The sequence below is a fragment of the Dromiciops gliroides genome, chromosome 6 (assembly GCF_019393635.1).
Source record: "Dromiciops gliroides isolate mDroGli1 chromosome 6, mDroGli1.pri, whole genome shotgun sequence".
Lineage (NCBI taxonomy): Eukaryota > Metazoa > Chordata > Mammalia > Microbiotheria > Microbiotheriidae > Dromiciops > Dromiciops gliroides.
The window spans coordinates 264,969,964-264,986,305 of NC_057866.1; the positions used below are offsets into that span (position 1 = coordinate 264,969,964).

The window sequence follows — 16,342 nt, forward strand, 5'->3', positions numbered from 1 at the left end:
TTCTTGTGATACCTCATGTGTAGGAGCTGTTGAAGAAAAGTGCCCCATGAATTGGGCTATTGCTCTCATAAATTCTGGGGGACCATGCAAATCTGTGATTAACCAGGCAGTGAACCTCTGAAAGGTTAAAAAATGTGCCAAGTCCGCCAAGACCTGTCCAAAGTGGCACCTGAGCTCAGACCTGCCTGCCTCTAGGGCCAGGGCTTCAGTGCCCAGGCCATGCAGCCTCACTTGCTCTACTCATACTTTGTTTTAAATTTTTGCAGGGCAATGAGGGTTAAGTGACTTGCTCAGGGTCACACGGCTAGTAAGTGTTAAGTGTCTGAGGCTGGATTTGAACTTAGGTCCTCCCCAACATGGATCACAATGCCCAATGGCCACTGTTAAGGGCCAGGCCTTCTTCATCTGGGGTCCAGGAATGTTTAAAACAAAACAAAACAAAAAACATTGGAATAACTTTCTTTTTGCATCATTAGTTTCCTCCGCAATCTTAAGGGTTTTAATTTCTGCACAGAAAAACCCGTTTCTGAGAAGGGCCCACAGGCCAGAGGGGTGACCTCAAACTTCGGTGCTGCCAAGCAGGTGGCTCCACTCCTAGCATAGTTCATGGGCTCAGGCTTAACCTCAACAGTCTGGCACCTGCTGGCAAACCCTGAAGAGAATGCCAAAAGACCGGAGTGCCTGTTGGCACACAGCATCCTGGGAGAGGAACAATGCTAACAACCCTCATCCCTGGGTTTTTTAGGGTTTACAAAGTACATTACTCACAACAACTCTCTGAAGCAAGTCATGCATAGTATGAGCCCCATTTTACACATTAATCAAGTGAAGTTCAGACAGGGTGATTTGCCCATGTTGGCACCAGTATGGTCTCTGATTTCAAGCCAGACAATGGCTCTCCTAAGCCAGCACCACAAAGAGCCAGACAAAACCAACACCCATTTTCCTGGGAATAACAGAGGACGGTCCTCATACCTGCAATGCACACCCCCTTGCAACAGCTTCGTCAGCATTTAATGTGGTGCTGATGTCTTTAAGGAAGAACTTGGTGATCTGCTCCTTCACTGCAGGGATGCGGGTCGCCCCTCCCACAATCTCTATACTATTTATGTCATCACGGCTCAAGTCTAGAAAAGAAAAGAAACGGTTTTTGGCTATGGTCTCATTACCTTAAACTATTTTTCTGGCATATACAGGCAAATACTATGTATGTATGTATGTATGTATGTATCTTATCTATCTATCTATCTATCTATCTATCTATCTATCTATCTATCTATCTATCTATCTATCTATCTATCTGTATGCCTCAGTTGGCTACAAAACATTCTTAAGCATCTTGTTTCTGACTGTGATTCTATAAAATACACAGATGAAGTGGTGACCAAAGATGAACAAACATGTCAAATGCCTAAGCCAGAAACATAGACACAAGTCTCTGCCTGGGATCTAAAAACGATTAGAAGAAACCAGCCCAGAAGCAGCCAATAGCATTGGGGGTTATGATGCTATGAGAAAACCTTGGAGAGGGGAGGTCCCCTTCACCAAAGCCACTCTTCCTGAAGAGATTCATGATGTTAAACACCATCCATGGGCAGAACACTTATGCAATCCTACCATGCATCGGGAACACCTGTAACATCATATGACCAAAATTAAGAAGTGACCCTGCGACTGACAAGCACTGTAAGCAAAGCTGGGCAGCAACACAGAAAGGGAAGGGTCAGAATTCAAATTCTGGTCTGTATATTTACTGCCTGTGTGACCTGTTTCCTCCATTAAATGAGAAAGACGGACCACAGGGGACAGGCTATGGGGAGGAGAGACCACTATTTAAAACTCCTTTGCTTTCTCACCTAAAAAGGTGTTACATTTACGTATAAACTATTTTGGACATCTGGCATGGAAGGGCAGGCTATTTAATTTTATTTGAAACAATTTCCATAAATGTTTTAAAATAAAGGTAACTGCTTAGTGATCATACAAGTCCTATTTTTAAAGTTATTTTCAAACAACAATTAGAATAAACATTCAATTTCTAACAAACATCATGCTGTTAATAACATACTGATTTGTTACCAAAATCATTAAAGTATTTACTATGAAATAACGCTCTCAGACTTCCAGTAATTTACTTTTATGGATTAGAAAATTGAATCAGAGACCCTGCCCCGCAGAAGGAATAAAAATCTCCTATCAAACTTTTATCATGTAATATTTTCCCCACTTGAACCCATACTCTAACAAGATAAATCACAACATTTCCAACTTACTTGCTTGTTCCATTACAGCTTTTAAAGGTGGTTCCACTCTGGCCAAGAGAGAAACACAGAGCTGTTCAAATTGACCCCTGTAGGAAAAAAAAAAATTAGAGTATCAAGGAAAGATAAAAGAATAAGCACACAGTATTCTAAAGTCTCAGAATGAAGAATTCTTAAATGACATCAAATTAACAAACACTTTTAAAATGGAAAATTACCTGTTCATTTTACTAGACACATCAAGGTCATTCATGAAACACTCGATGTTCAATGGCAGATCAGACGCATTTGCACTCATCAGTTTCTTTAGCTTTTCACATTCTTGGTATAAGCGCAACAGGGCTCGAGAATTCTCTTTCACATTCAGTTTGTACTTGGCCTTGAACTCATCACAGAAGTAATCTACTAAAGCATCATCAAAGTTCCTGCCACCAAGATACGGATCAAAGGTAGTAGCCAAGACCTGGTAATTGAACGAAGAAAATGAAATGTAATTCTCCGTCGCCTTAGCAGTATGTGGTAATGGGAAACAGTATTGATGCTGTTCTCACAGCAGCCACGTAAAAGAGTATTACGCTGCTGTTAAATACCTGTCAGAGGAAAAAAGAATGAAACGTCTCTGTGCTTTAAGAAGATAAGCAGAGGGGCAGCTCGGTGGCGCAGTGGATAGAGCACCGGCCCTGGAGTCAGGAGGACCTGAGTTCAAATCAGGCCTCAGACACTTAACACTTACTAGCTGTGTGACCCTGGGCAAGTCACTTAACCCCAACTGCCTCGCTAAAAAAAAAAAAAAAAAAGGAAGATAAGTAGAAATAAAATCAGTTTGTTTAGGACCATTTTCTGGCTTTTTAAAGGTGATATGTAGACTGAAGAGGGAGCACACACACAGTGCTGTCAGGGTCAGGTCCCCAGTCACCAGCCCTCGCTCATTCTAGTTCTAGCAAGAGGAGCTATTACAATTTGGGTAATAATCACAGGAAAAGAGTAATAAAATGATCACTTGGTGCAGGGGACAATACAGTTATACTGCATAACCACAGTAAAGCAGCAGGATGGAAAACAAACTCACAAAACTCAGCAGAAAGAGATGAGTAAAGGACCACCTGAATAACTGCCTGGATAATGCCATGGGATAATACGGATAATAAAAATTACACCATTCCAATTAATAGAATATTCGGGGCCATAACGTACTACCAAAGGGTTACACGGTAGAATCAGACCATTGTGTGTATGTATGAGTGTATGTGTGTATATATGTATACATCTTTTCCCCCTTTCCCTGAAACAAAAGGTCAAGAATTTCAAAGGAAATACTAGAAAAAATAGAAAAGGGGCAAACTGCAGTACCAGGCCTCAAACTGTACACTGTAGTTATAACTATGAACACTATTTGGCATGGATTTTAAAACAGAAAAGTTGATCAGTGGAAAAGATTAGATATACAATATTCAAAAACTCTCATGGGGGGCAGGGAGCTTATCAAGGAAACACCAACAAAAACTTCTGGGAAACTGGCAAGTTGTCTGGCAGAAAATAGGCCTAGATCAACATCTTACACTTTATTCCATAATAAATTCAGAATGGCTATGCAACTTGCATATTAAAGATCATTTATAAACATTAGCAGAGATCATGTATGTTTTACAACTGTGGATAAGAAACGAATTATTTTTGTTAATTGTGAAAGTATTTTATTATTTTCCAGTTACATATAGAGATAGTTTTCAACATTCGTTTTTATAAGATTTCTAGTTTCAAATTTTTTCCCCTCCCCAAGACAGCAAGTAATCTGGTATAGCTTATATATGTACAATCACATTAAACATATTTCTGCATTAGTCATGTTATGAGAGAAGAATCAGAGCAAAAAGGAAAAACCTCAAAAAAAACCCCCAACAGCACCAAAAACAAGAGAAACAGTATGGTTCAATCTGCATCCAGATTCCATATTTCTTTTTTTTTTTTTCTGGATTTGGAGAGCCTTTTCCATCACGAGTCCTTTGGAACTATCTTATACTGTTGTATTGCTGAGAAGAATCAAGTCTATCACACAGATGATCAACATATAATGTTGATACTGTGTACAATGTTCTTCTCCTGGTTCTCCTCATCTCACTCGTCATCAGTTCATACAAGTCCTTCCAGGAAGAAACAAATTCTTAACCACACAAGAAACAATGGTAGAAGAGAGAATTCTGATTACATGAAATTTCTAGCATCAACAAAATTAATGCATCCAGGATAAGGAAAACAGTCTACTGGCAAAAAAATCTTTTTCTCAAATAAGGGTCTGGTGCCCTAGTTTCAAAGACCAAAAGCTATTCCCCAATAGATAAGTGGTCAAAGGAAATGAACCCAAATTTCTCATAATAAGAGAAATGCCAATCAGTATCATATTTCTTAATGTTTTAATCACTTTGCAGACTTTTTTCTTCTTTCTTTTTAAAAAAAATTGTCATATAAGGTGGTTCTCTGGATGGGGAAAGAGGGATAAAGGGGAAATTTTAGGTGATATAAAAATAAGATCCTAATAATTTATTTTCCAAAAACTTTTTGGCATAGGTTAAAATGTAGAAAAGTCAATCATTGGAATAGATTAGGAACAGAACATACAGAGGCAAATTAACATAAGTAGCTCAGTGGTCAAATAAAGCAAAAGACCCAGATTACTATGGTAAAAACACACTTTTCAGGGGCAGCTAGGTGGCGCAGCAGATAAAGCACCAGCCCTGGAGTCAGGAGGACCTGAGTTCAAATTCGGCCTCAGACACTTAACACTTACTAGCTGTGTGACCCTGGGCAAGTCACTTAAGCCCAATTGCCTCACAAAAACAAACAAATAAACAAACCCCACACTATTCAACAAAAAACTAGAGGAAAACTGAAAAGTAGTCTGGCAGAAAAATTAGGCTTAGAACAAATTATCATGTTAATATTAATGAGTAAACATGTCATTAAAAATTTTGAGAAGGAAAGAAATTACCTCTTATGGACAAGGCAACAAATTTTCAACAAACAAACCAAATCAAGAGAAATGCAAATCAAAACAACTCTGAGCAAAGATAAATGACTAAATTTCTAGAAAAGCTCTGAGGTGGGGGGTGGGAATGATATAAAAATACTTAGTACCATCAATAATGAAAGTAAAGGAGGCATGAAATTGGGGAAGGGGGTATGGAGGTAGGAAGGAGAGAAAGGTTAGGGTTCCTTCTCCCTACCTCTTCAAAAAGATAGAGAAGAAGGGGCAGCTAGCTGGCGTAGTGGATAAAGCACTGGCCCTGGATTCAGGAGAACCTGAGTTCAAATCCAGCCTCAGACTTGACACTTGACACTTACTAGCTGTGTGACACTGGGCAAGTCACTTAACCCTCATTGCCCCATTAAAAAAAAAAAGATAGAGAAGAGAAAGTCAGAAAGGTATCAGGCAAGCCAGCTTTAAAAGTTTTATGTTGTTTATGTGTTAGCAATACAATGGTCCAAGATAGTTCCAAAGGACTCATGATGGAAAATGCTCTCCAAATCCAGAAAAAAAACCTGTGGAATCTGGATGCAGATAGAACCATACTATTTCTCTTGTTTTTGGTGCTGTTGTTTTTCTTTTTTGAGGTTTTTCCTTTTTGCTCTGATTCTTCTCTCATAACATGACTAATGCAGAAATATGTTTAATGTGATTGTACATATATAACCTATATCAGATTACTTGCTGTCTTGGGGAGAAGTAGAGGGAGGAAAATTTGAAACTAGAAATCTTATAAAAACAAATGTTGAATATTATCTCTACATGTAACTAGAAAAGAATAAAATACTTTTATGATAAAAAACAATAAAGTTACATGTTGTAATGAAAAATGCTATCCAACTCCAGAGAAAAAACTGATGGAGTCTGAGTGCAGATCAAAGTATTGTTTTTTAAAACTTTCTTTTTGGTTGTTTTTTTTAATAATATTTTTTCTTTCACAACATGACTAGTAGGGAAATATTTTGCACAAATGTACACGTAAGGGGACAGCTAGAAGGAGGACCTAAGTTCAAATCCAGACTCAGACACTTGACACTAGCTGTGTGACCTTGAGCAAGTCACTTAACCCTCAATGCCCCCCCCCCCCGCAAAAACCCCCACACAAAAAACAAACCCTACCAAAATAGGACAAATGCACATGTAACCTGTGTGAAATTGCTTGCCTTCTCAATAAGGGGGGGAGAGGGAATAAAAGAATTTGGAACTCAAAAATTACTTAATTTTTTTTACATGTAATTGAAAAAACATTTGGAAAAAAATTACATGTTGAATTTGTAGTTACATGTTGAATTTGTAATCTACTTAAAAAGAAAAGCAGAGTCTATATAAAAGATTCAGTTTCATGTACAAATTCTCATATCTTGTTCATAATATATATGAAAATGCTCATTTTATCCAGGATTTGTTAAAACTCAGATTAAACATAAAGTAGTGAAGTATAGCCAAACAGTAAAGAATACAGAGCTAGGGATAAAGACATGAGACAGAACAGCATGACAACAATGATACAATAATAAGAGCATGAGAGTTAGAATGTAATTTGGATCCTTACTAAGAATGGGTTTATGGGCAGGGCACTTAACATAACCTTTAGTTTCCTCATCTAAAAAGGGTACAAGCAGCAATATTTGTCTCCCCAGGAAAAGTGAACATGCCTCGAGGGTGGGGACTTTGTTTTTGCCTTACTGTGTATTTCCAGGGCTTAGCACAGTGCAGTGCCTGGCACATAAGTGCTTAATAAATAGTTCTTGTCTGACTGGAAGTACTTTCCAAATAAACTTTTTCAGAATGTGAGAAAGTCTAAGCCTGGATAGTATGAACATGGTAAAAGTGAATTAACTATAATGTATAAAAGTGTAATATAAATACAGCAGAAAATGATGCCCATCGACTCCCACTAATATTAAAGGAAAAGTAACAACATTGTGTAGTGGATAGAATAAGCCTCGAAGTGAAAAACAACATCAAGCACCTGTATTCAAGTTGTCACTTGGATCAGTATGGAATCTGTAAGTAGCAGAGAAGATTCTGACTTGCCTCTTTCCTGGAAGGAGCTCCCTATGTCAGTGCAGGCACAGATCCAGTCGCTAAGAAGGGTGGATGGGGAGTTGGCCTTAGAGCCTAGAATTTGCTTCAATTCAGGCTCCTAACACCTCCTGACTCTGTGAGTCTGGTCAAGTTGTTTGACTCCTCAATGGCCTAGGCCATTTCCTAAGACCACAAGTTACAGAGTCAGTGCTGACCCGCACTGGCAAAGGGGTTTCCTGCTCTAGAGATTCCCTACATCAGTGAAGTCATAAGCCCGGTTCCTAACCCTATTATTACTAGAAAAGGGCTCACTATCATTTTATCCTCTTAGAAAACTACTTCCAGAGAGAGCGAGTGAAAAGAAATAGAGAATAGAGTAAATGCCATGGGGAGGGAATAGGATGGAGAAAAATATGGTTAGTGATAGTGACTGTGAAAAAAAATTTTGAAGCATGTTTATCTGATAAAGGCCTCATTTCTCAAACATATAGAGAACTGACTCAAATTAATTAAAATAAGCTATTCCCCAATAATAAATGATTTTTTGATACAAACAGTAATTTTTCAGATGAAATAATCAAAACTATCTATAGCCATATGAAAAAATCTAACTCACTATTGATTAGAAAGATTAAAGTCAAAACAATTCTTGAGTACTACTTCATACCTATTGGATTGAATAGGACAGCAGAGGAAAATGACAAATATCGTAGGGGATATGGGGAAAATGTGACATTAATGCATTGTTGGTGGAGTTGTGAACTGATTCAAACATTCTGTAAAGCAATTTGGAACTATGGCCAAAGGGCTATAAAAACATGCATACTCTTTGACCTAACAATACCACTACTAGGTCAGTATCCAAAAAGAGGTAGAAAACAAAAAGAAAAGGACCTATCTGTACAAATATTTATAAAAGCTTTTTTCTGGTGCAAAAAATTCAAAATTAAGGGGATGCCCAGTAATTGGGAAATGGCTGAACAAGCCATGGTACGTGATTATGATGGAACAATATTGTGCTATAAGAAATGATGAGCAGGATGCTCTCAGGAAAACCTGGGCTTACATGAGATGATGCAAAGTGAAATGTACTGTGTACAAAGTAACAGCAATATAGTAAGATGATCAGCTGTGAATGACTTAGGTATTCTCAGTAATACAATGATCCAAGACAACCCTGAAGGACATATCATGAAAAATGCTATCCATCCTCAGAGAAAGAACTGATGGTATCTGAATGCAAATTGAAGCATAATTTTTTTTTTACTTTATTTTTCTTGAGTTTTTTTGTGTGTGTCTTACTTATACTGAATTGCTTGCCTTCTTAAAGGGGCTGGGATGGGGAGGGAGGAAAGAAGAGAATTTGGAACGCAAAGTTTTAAATACAGATGTTAAAATCGTTTTTACATTTAATTGGGGAAAAATAAAATTCTAAATAAAGAAATAAAAAAACCCAAACCCACTACTTTATCTATACACTACCTTTATTAAATCAATTACAGTAATTACTAAGAAATTAATAGTAGGGGGCAGCTAGATGGTGCAGTGGTTAAAGTGCTGACCCTGGATTCAGGAGTACCTGAGTTCAAATCCAGCCTTAGACACTTGACACTTACTAGCTTTGTGACCCTGGGCAAGTTACTTAACCCCCATTGCCCCACCAAAAAAAAAAAAAAAAGAAATTAATAGTAAAATGTAGAAAATCTTTCACATACCTTAAGTTTTCCCTTGTTAAAAGCACAAACTGAGACTTGGTAGGCAGAATGCCCCATATCGATAAATACTACATTTCTTGGTTTTTCCTCTAGAGGTGGAAGATCTTGCTTATAAATCCCATAAGCTAGTGCAACTGTAAAACAAAAAAAATAGTTTCTAGAATTTCGGTCATTTTGGAGATCAAGTACCATTAACTTATTTTAACAGTTTAGTAATCTGCCAACTCATACTTCGCTCCATTCTCTACCTTGACCAACAACGATGCTGTAATACACCTTACCATTAAAAAAAAACAAACAAACCCAAAAACCTCAACCCAAGCACTGAGACATCCAAAAAATGTCTTTGGACATACTGCTTAATCTAAGAGTTAATTACTCCAAACTAAAATCCTTATAAAATCAGCACATCAATGCTAAGTCTCCAGGCTCACCAAATTTATTGTATTCCCTAGAAAACAAATCAACTGCAAATTTTTGCTAACTTCCCATCAGTGAGCATTTACCTGCAGTGGTCTCATTCATCAGCCTTAAACAATTTAAGCCAGCAACTTGGGCAGCTGCCATCACGGACCTTCTCTCAGCATCAGTGAAGAAACTAGGAATCTAGCATTTTAGAAACAGCGAGTAAATACAATAGTTCTATGTAACAGTTTACTTTTAATAAGGTTTCAGTTATTCAAAGAGCAAAATAATGGAACATCTGATTACACATTATTAAGGCAACATCAAGAATGCACTTAGGCTCATTAAATGAGAAAAAAATACTCCAGTCTTATTAAAGTCATGAAATGTGTATCCCATGGTGGTCTGGACAGAACTTAAAAACAAACTGAAAACAGAACACGAAAGTGATTTAATATCTGAACTAACATAATATACCAACAAGGTCCAAAGGAATAAAGACTTAAATCTTATTTAAATTAATAACAATGAGGGTGATGATAACAATGATAATAGCCAATATTTATAAAGCCCTTACAAATGTGCCAGGCACTATGCTAAATGCCTTAAAATTATCTCATTTGATCTCACAACAAGGCTATGAGGTAGGTGCTATTATTCACATTTTACAGAAGAAGAAACTGAGGCAAAAAGGGTTAAGTGACCTGCCCAGACTAGCACAGCTAGCAACTGTCTGAGGCCAAATCTGAACTCGGATTTTCCTAACTCCAGGCCTGGTGTTTTATCCACTGTACCACTGAGATGTTAATATTCCAATTCTCTTAAAATTAAGTGTGTAACAGCAATATTGGTACAATGATCAACTGAAAATCTTAACTAGTCTGCTCAATACAAAGATCGAGGACAACTCCAAAGGACCCCTGATGAAAAATGCTATCCACTTCCAGGGAGAGAAGTGATAAACTTGATGAAGATTGAAGTATACTTTTTGGACTCCATGTTTCTTACTTTTTTTTTTTTTGCAACATAGCTCATATGGAAATATGTTTGGCATAAAAGAAATAATTGTGGAATCATTTTATTATTTTTATTTATGTTTCCTTTTGCTGCTGGTTACTAATCCTACAATAAAATTATTTTTAAATGTGTTTAAATAACCCAAATCTGCCCTCACCCTGAAAGTTAGAACTCTTTGATCTATCCAATTATAGATTAATTCTGTTCAATAATAAGCACCATTGAAAAGTCATTTATAAACCATAACGTTTTACAAATAAATTCAGGGAACCAAAGTTAAACAGCTTCATCCTAAATTATTTGTCTTGGCGATCCAGACTTTTATTTTTGTATTTCTTTAAGTAAGGCAGGTATGTCTGGATGAAAAGAAGCATTGTGATAGGAATCTGTTAAATAATATATATCAATATGAGGCACATATCCATGAATTCTGACACAGAGCTAGAACACTATGATGCTAAACAGCTAGGGGCAGTTTCCAGTTTTCTTTAGTAAAGACTGGAATTTAATGTAATCTTTAGCAGCACAATTCTAACACACTGCTCTCCTGACAGAAGAGAAAATATTTAACTACTGCAGTCATTTCTGAGCCTTAGTATTCAAGTGCTATAGCAAAGGTTGAAGAATATGTACACTGTTCAAATGGTAACACCCTTTCTTAAAAAAGGAAACATTCTTCCCCCCCATCCCCAGGGCAATGGGGGTTAAGTGACTTGCCCAGGGTCACACAGCTGATAAGTGTCAAGTGTCTGAGGCCGAATTTGAACTCAGGTCCTCTTGCATCCAGGGCTGGTGCTTTATCCACTGCGCCACCTAGCCACCCCCAGGAAACATTCTTTTTTTTTTGTGAGGCAATTGGGGTTAAGTGACTTGCCTAGGGTCACACAGCTAGTAAGTATTAAGTGTCTGAGGCCAGATTTGAACTCAGGTCCTCCTGACTCCAGGGCCAGTGCTCTATCCACTGCGCCACCTAGCTGCCCCCCCGCAGGAAACATTCTTAACAAGCCAATCAAATTTGAGGAGGATATCAATAATAAGAACAAAAATAGAGGCCCTACTCCCACTAAGTTTTTTTTATTTAGGAAAGCTTTGATTTAAAGGTCCTAAAGCTCATAGCTAGCTACCTTGTGAGAAAATGAAATAAACGGCCCCCGAACTGATTTTTCTACTGCACTCCTCTCCTCCTGAGCCCTTTTGATCTCAAGAAAAGAGCAGGTTGAGCTGCTGGGATGACGATCTGGTCCCATTTTCAAGTACAGTGAAGGAGAGGCAGCAACATCTTTCAGGGTTAAGGGCCCCGCCTGGGGCAAGGCCTCATCACCCAAACACATCAAAAAATCAGTGCCTCACATATCAAACACATCAAAGGACCATCTGTGACAGTTACCACCAGCATGACCCTGGACAAGTCACCCGACACCTCTGGAATTCGGTTTCCTCATATCTGAACAGGAAAGGGGACTATCCCAGTTCAATTGTGACACACTTTTTTTAAACCACCAGGCACCAGTACAGCTGTGGGAAAATACACACCAAGGAGGAGGTCCTTTACTCTGCCCTCAAGGCTGACATCCTTATGAGCATGTCTTCGAGAAGTGGGGAGGAAAGGGAGGCTCATCAGCTCTTCCTGATATTCTCTCCTGCGCTAATCAAGGCCTTGCCACCCCTCTATCAGCTTCCCCTCCAGTCTATGGGAGGTAATGGCATGCGAGCCTGGTTAGGGTAGCAAAAAAGCCATGCAGTGTATGTTGGGAAGGACCAAAACCTGGGGTACGGCTGCAAGATCAGCACTGACTCCCAGCACCCCTAAATGCACACAAGTCTCCAAATCAGAAAATGGGAAACCATGGAAGGATGGCAGAACCATGAAGATACACCTTCCGTAATCCTTCTGGTGTACTGATATGGTACTGTGGTCTTAAAACTGGGGAGCAATGATACATGGAATGAACACACACACACACACACACACACACACACACACACGCACGCACGTCCACAAAAGACCCCTCATGAGATCACAGATTTAGAAACAGAAGAGACCTTGAAGGTCATCTAATCCCTTCCCCCACCTTCTTTTATAACAGAAATAACTGAGGCCCCAAACAGTTATGTGACAAGTCCCCTGACTAAATCCAGTCCTCTTTTCACTGCACACAATAATTCTCATGGTCTGAGGTTCTCCCAGGGAGTCAGCTACTCTCAGGAAGGAAGTCAGGTACTTAATAGAAAAGAATAACTTCATGCCACACGCGTAGCATTCAACAAATCCCTACCTCAAATAGTAAGGAGCTTATGGTCTAAGGAATAAATGAAGTTTTCTCAAGTGCTAGGAGGTGTGTCCCAATGACTATGACGGCCTATAAGTTAAATAACAATCTACCTTCTCCAGTACAGGGCTTCACACTCAGAATTATGCTTTGAATGCGTTGTGTTCTATGAAAATTCCAGTTTCTCTTACACACCACCCCCCACTTTTAGAAAAAGAGAGAGGAGCACCAACTTCTGCTGGTAACTTTTGGGGAGGGTGGGGCAGGGACAAAGCTGTTGGTGAAGAGGTTTCAGGGAAGGGGCTTGTTATACTGATGTACTCTTGGGGATTTGATTACTAAAGTCACCAAGATCTACTGGCTAATCAAAAGTACATGTTGAATAACTTCAAGCTAAACAAAAAAATTTTAAATTTTTTCTTCCTTTTCTTAACACTAAAAGGACCAGATACATAACTCAAAGAAAAAATGTTTGACATCACTTTACTTTGAAACATAAAATTTCACCATCTCTATTTTCTTTGCCTTATGGATAAAAAAAGAAATACTCTAAATGGACACAGCTTGGTCCTTCGAGATATTCTTACACTCCAGTCTTTCTTATGTTGAAAAAGGAAGCTACCTGGATTTCACAGTCATTTACTATGTGAAGAAGGCAAACAGAAAGAAAAAATAACTGAATACTTGCCGTGTATGATATACAGGACACTAATCTAACAAAAAGAATATTAAATGAAACTCGTATTCTACATGTTATCTCATCTGAACCTCACAACCACCCAGTGGGGAAGGTGCTAATCCAAGAATAACTGATCAAAGCAAAACATGGGATAACTTACTGAAATCACACAATCTGCCACAGGCTTCTTCAAAGCATTTTCTGAAGTCTCCTTAAGCTTGGCCAATAGCATTCCAGTGACCTGCTCAATTGCAAAAGGCCTATCTTCTTCTAGGTATCGTACCTGAAAGCAAGGGAAAATGCCAGTGAGCAAAACAAATAAATATTTAACAAACCTATCAAGTTAAATCCAGAAAATTAAAAAATAAAGGGATCAGGGGCAGCTAGGTGGCGCAGTGGATAGAGCACCGGCCCTGGAGTCAGGAGTACCTGAGTTCAAGTCCGGCCTCGGACACTTAACACTTACTAGCTGTGTGACCCTGGGCAAGTCACTTAACCCCAATTGCCTCATAAAAAAATTAAATAAATAAAGGGATCAATCACACAAGAACTTGAAATACAAACAATGTTTAAAAGATTCATTTTAGCAAAAAAAAGATTTTAAAGAAAGCCTTTTCACTCTTTATTTTTCTACCCATTTTCAGAAGATATTTATTGATTTGAAAAATATTAAATATAAACTCTGTGCTAGGTGAGCCCTAGCTAGAATTTACTGTATCTTCATGAGTTGAAATCTTTTATAGAAAAGAGATTAAAACAACATGAATTTCAACAATAAAAAATAAAGCAACACTCACAAAGCTGAATCTTGATAAGTTAAAAGGAGTCAAGAAGGTATCTTAGCCCCAAGGCTACATCATGGTAATGTAAATAACTCACAGACTATAACAGCTTTAAACATAATGTTCCTTTTTGCAAAGTAAACACTTGCTTTTAAAAATCTTAATTCAGACCAGTTTAAGTGCTATTCAAAAATGCCTTTCTTTATTGAATAGCTTTAACACATCTTAAGATGTTTCTGCAAAAATTACAAAAAAGCTTTTTCAAAGGCAATCATCAATCCAGTCTGGTACTTTTCCATAATTGGCTGTAGCTCTAACTCTCCCTAATCCCCTTCAATTTATCCAAAGCCAGAAATCATGCAGAAATATTTTTGCCTTCTCAAAACCCTTATTCAAAAAAAAGGTCTATGTTTGCCACTTGAATAGAAAGGAACTGAAATCCAAGTGAAACTATTTTAGCTGCAAAGAAAATGTGACTAAGCAGGACTTCCTCATAGTTGGACTTTTCAATTATTGATGTTATCAAGTTACTGCACTGGGTAGGTAATAAGCTCACCTTAACTCCTGTACTTCCATTTGGCATTTTCTGAAGCTCATAGGGAAGCTTGACCCTTTCAGTTTGCACAATGGGATCATCAAAAGACCGTCCATGAAGTTTTTTGAAGCCATGTAATGTATTTCTTACATTTGTAACAATCTGGTAATAAAATACTTTTATTACTCAAAGTACATTGCCACAGCTTTGCACTTTACAAGTAAAAAACAAAACCACCATTTTCTGCATATCAATTTTAAGATAAAGCAAATTTCTAACTTAATATGTGCATTAAGAACAGTTAAATTTAGGGGTAGCTAGGTGGCACAGTGGATAAAGCACTGGCCCTAGATTCAAGACACCTGAGTTCAAATCTCACCTCAGACACTTGACACTTACTAGCTGTGTGACCCTGGGCAAGTCACTTAACCCCAACTGCCTCACCAAAAGAAAAGAAAGAAAGGAAAAAAAAGGACAGTTAAAATTTTCTTAATAGTGTTTCTCAAACTATGAATTATACAACAATGCTAAATTTTTATTGCCCCATAGATCCTTAAAGCTTTTTCTCCTGCTTTGATAAAATACAGAAAAAGTTCAAAATAAATCTATTTTTCAAAAGGAAAGGTTTGTGAATATCAGAGTTTCTTTTCCTAAGATAATCATCTTTATCTCACCATCTCTTGCCAGTTATTTCTCATCTTTTCCTCTACTTTTATTACTTATAAAAAGCAATGTTGGAGTGTGGATAGAGTACTGGACTTTGAATCAGGAAGACATGAAGGGCTCAGATCCTGTTTCTGACGCTGACTTAGCAGATCCACAAGTAAAGGTAGCTAAGTAACAATCTCACCTGGCTTTGGGACAACTCAGATTCTTTAAATTACAGACCTGTGTTCATCACACTAACAAATCCACAGGTTCGTTCTGGCTATCACCTACCACCAGCAATCCCCTCTAATCTCTGCTAAATTCTACCTCCCCTCAAAGAAGATTAAATTTATGACTAAGCTTCTCATGTTCACCACATTGTTCTCAACTTCTAAGGTCCCCCCTAAGGTTCCATCAAGTCCTAAATCTATGATCCCATGAGACTTTCTGGAAAGCAGGTTTCTTTTAACTAGGTATATGCCCTAGAAGGGACACGGCCTGCTTTAAAAATGTAGTGGATAACAAATCAAATAAGTTGACATAATTCTCAAAGAGAGCAGCCAAGTCTTTTAAATCTGAAAAGGAAATCAGAGGCAACACATACAAATTAGGGAGTATTAAGTGCATGTATCATTATAAGGCTAGAGTAAAGCCTAATGCTGTTCAGTAAAGGAGATGTGACTACCTCCCTCAGAAAATGTGAAGAACAAATACTGGGGGGGGGGGGGGGGGGCGTGCAGGTAGCAGCTAGGTGGTACAGTGAATAAAGCACTGGCCCTGGATTCAGGAGGACCTGAGTTCAAATCTGACCTCAGACACTTGACCCTGGGCAAGTCACTTAATCCCAATTGTCTCACCAAAAAAAAAAAGAGAGAGAGAGATACAAAGAAAGTTAGGTAAACACAAAAAATATCCCCAGCTCAATTTATATAAGACAACTTAAATAGAAATCACATGTAAAAAGTGGAGCTTCAGGATAA

At 38.1% G+C, this 16,342-nt stretch overlaps 1 protein-coding gene across 1 annotated transcript in view; it reads right to left on the bottom strand.

Moving 5' to 3' along the window:
- The window catches only part of HSPA4L (heat shock protein family A (Hsp70) member 4 like), a 70,834-nt gene that overhangs the window by 33,812 nt on the left and 20,680 nt on the right, over positions 1 to 16,342 (bottom strand). The window contains exons 3-9 of the mRNA XM_043972025.1: positions 14,736 to 14,876; positions 13,558 to 13,680; positions 9,533 to 9,632; positions 9,027 to 9,160; positions 2,480 to 2,724; positions 2,274 to 2,350; positions 976 to 1,127 (exon numbers count right to left, since the gene is read on the bottom strand). Coding sequence (XP_043827960.1) covers positions 976 to 1,127; positions 2,274 to 2,350; positions 2,480 to 2,724; positions 9,027 to 9,160; positions 9,533 to 9,632; positions 13,558 to 13,680; positions 14,736 to 14,876 — 972 coding nt within the window. The remainder of the gene's footprint in view (positions 1 to 975; positions 1,128 to 2,273; positions 2,351 to 2,479; positions 2,725 to 9,026; positions 9,161 to 9,532; positions 9,633 to 13,557; positions 13,681 to 14,735; positions 14,877 to 16,342) is intronic.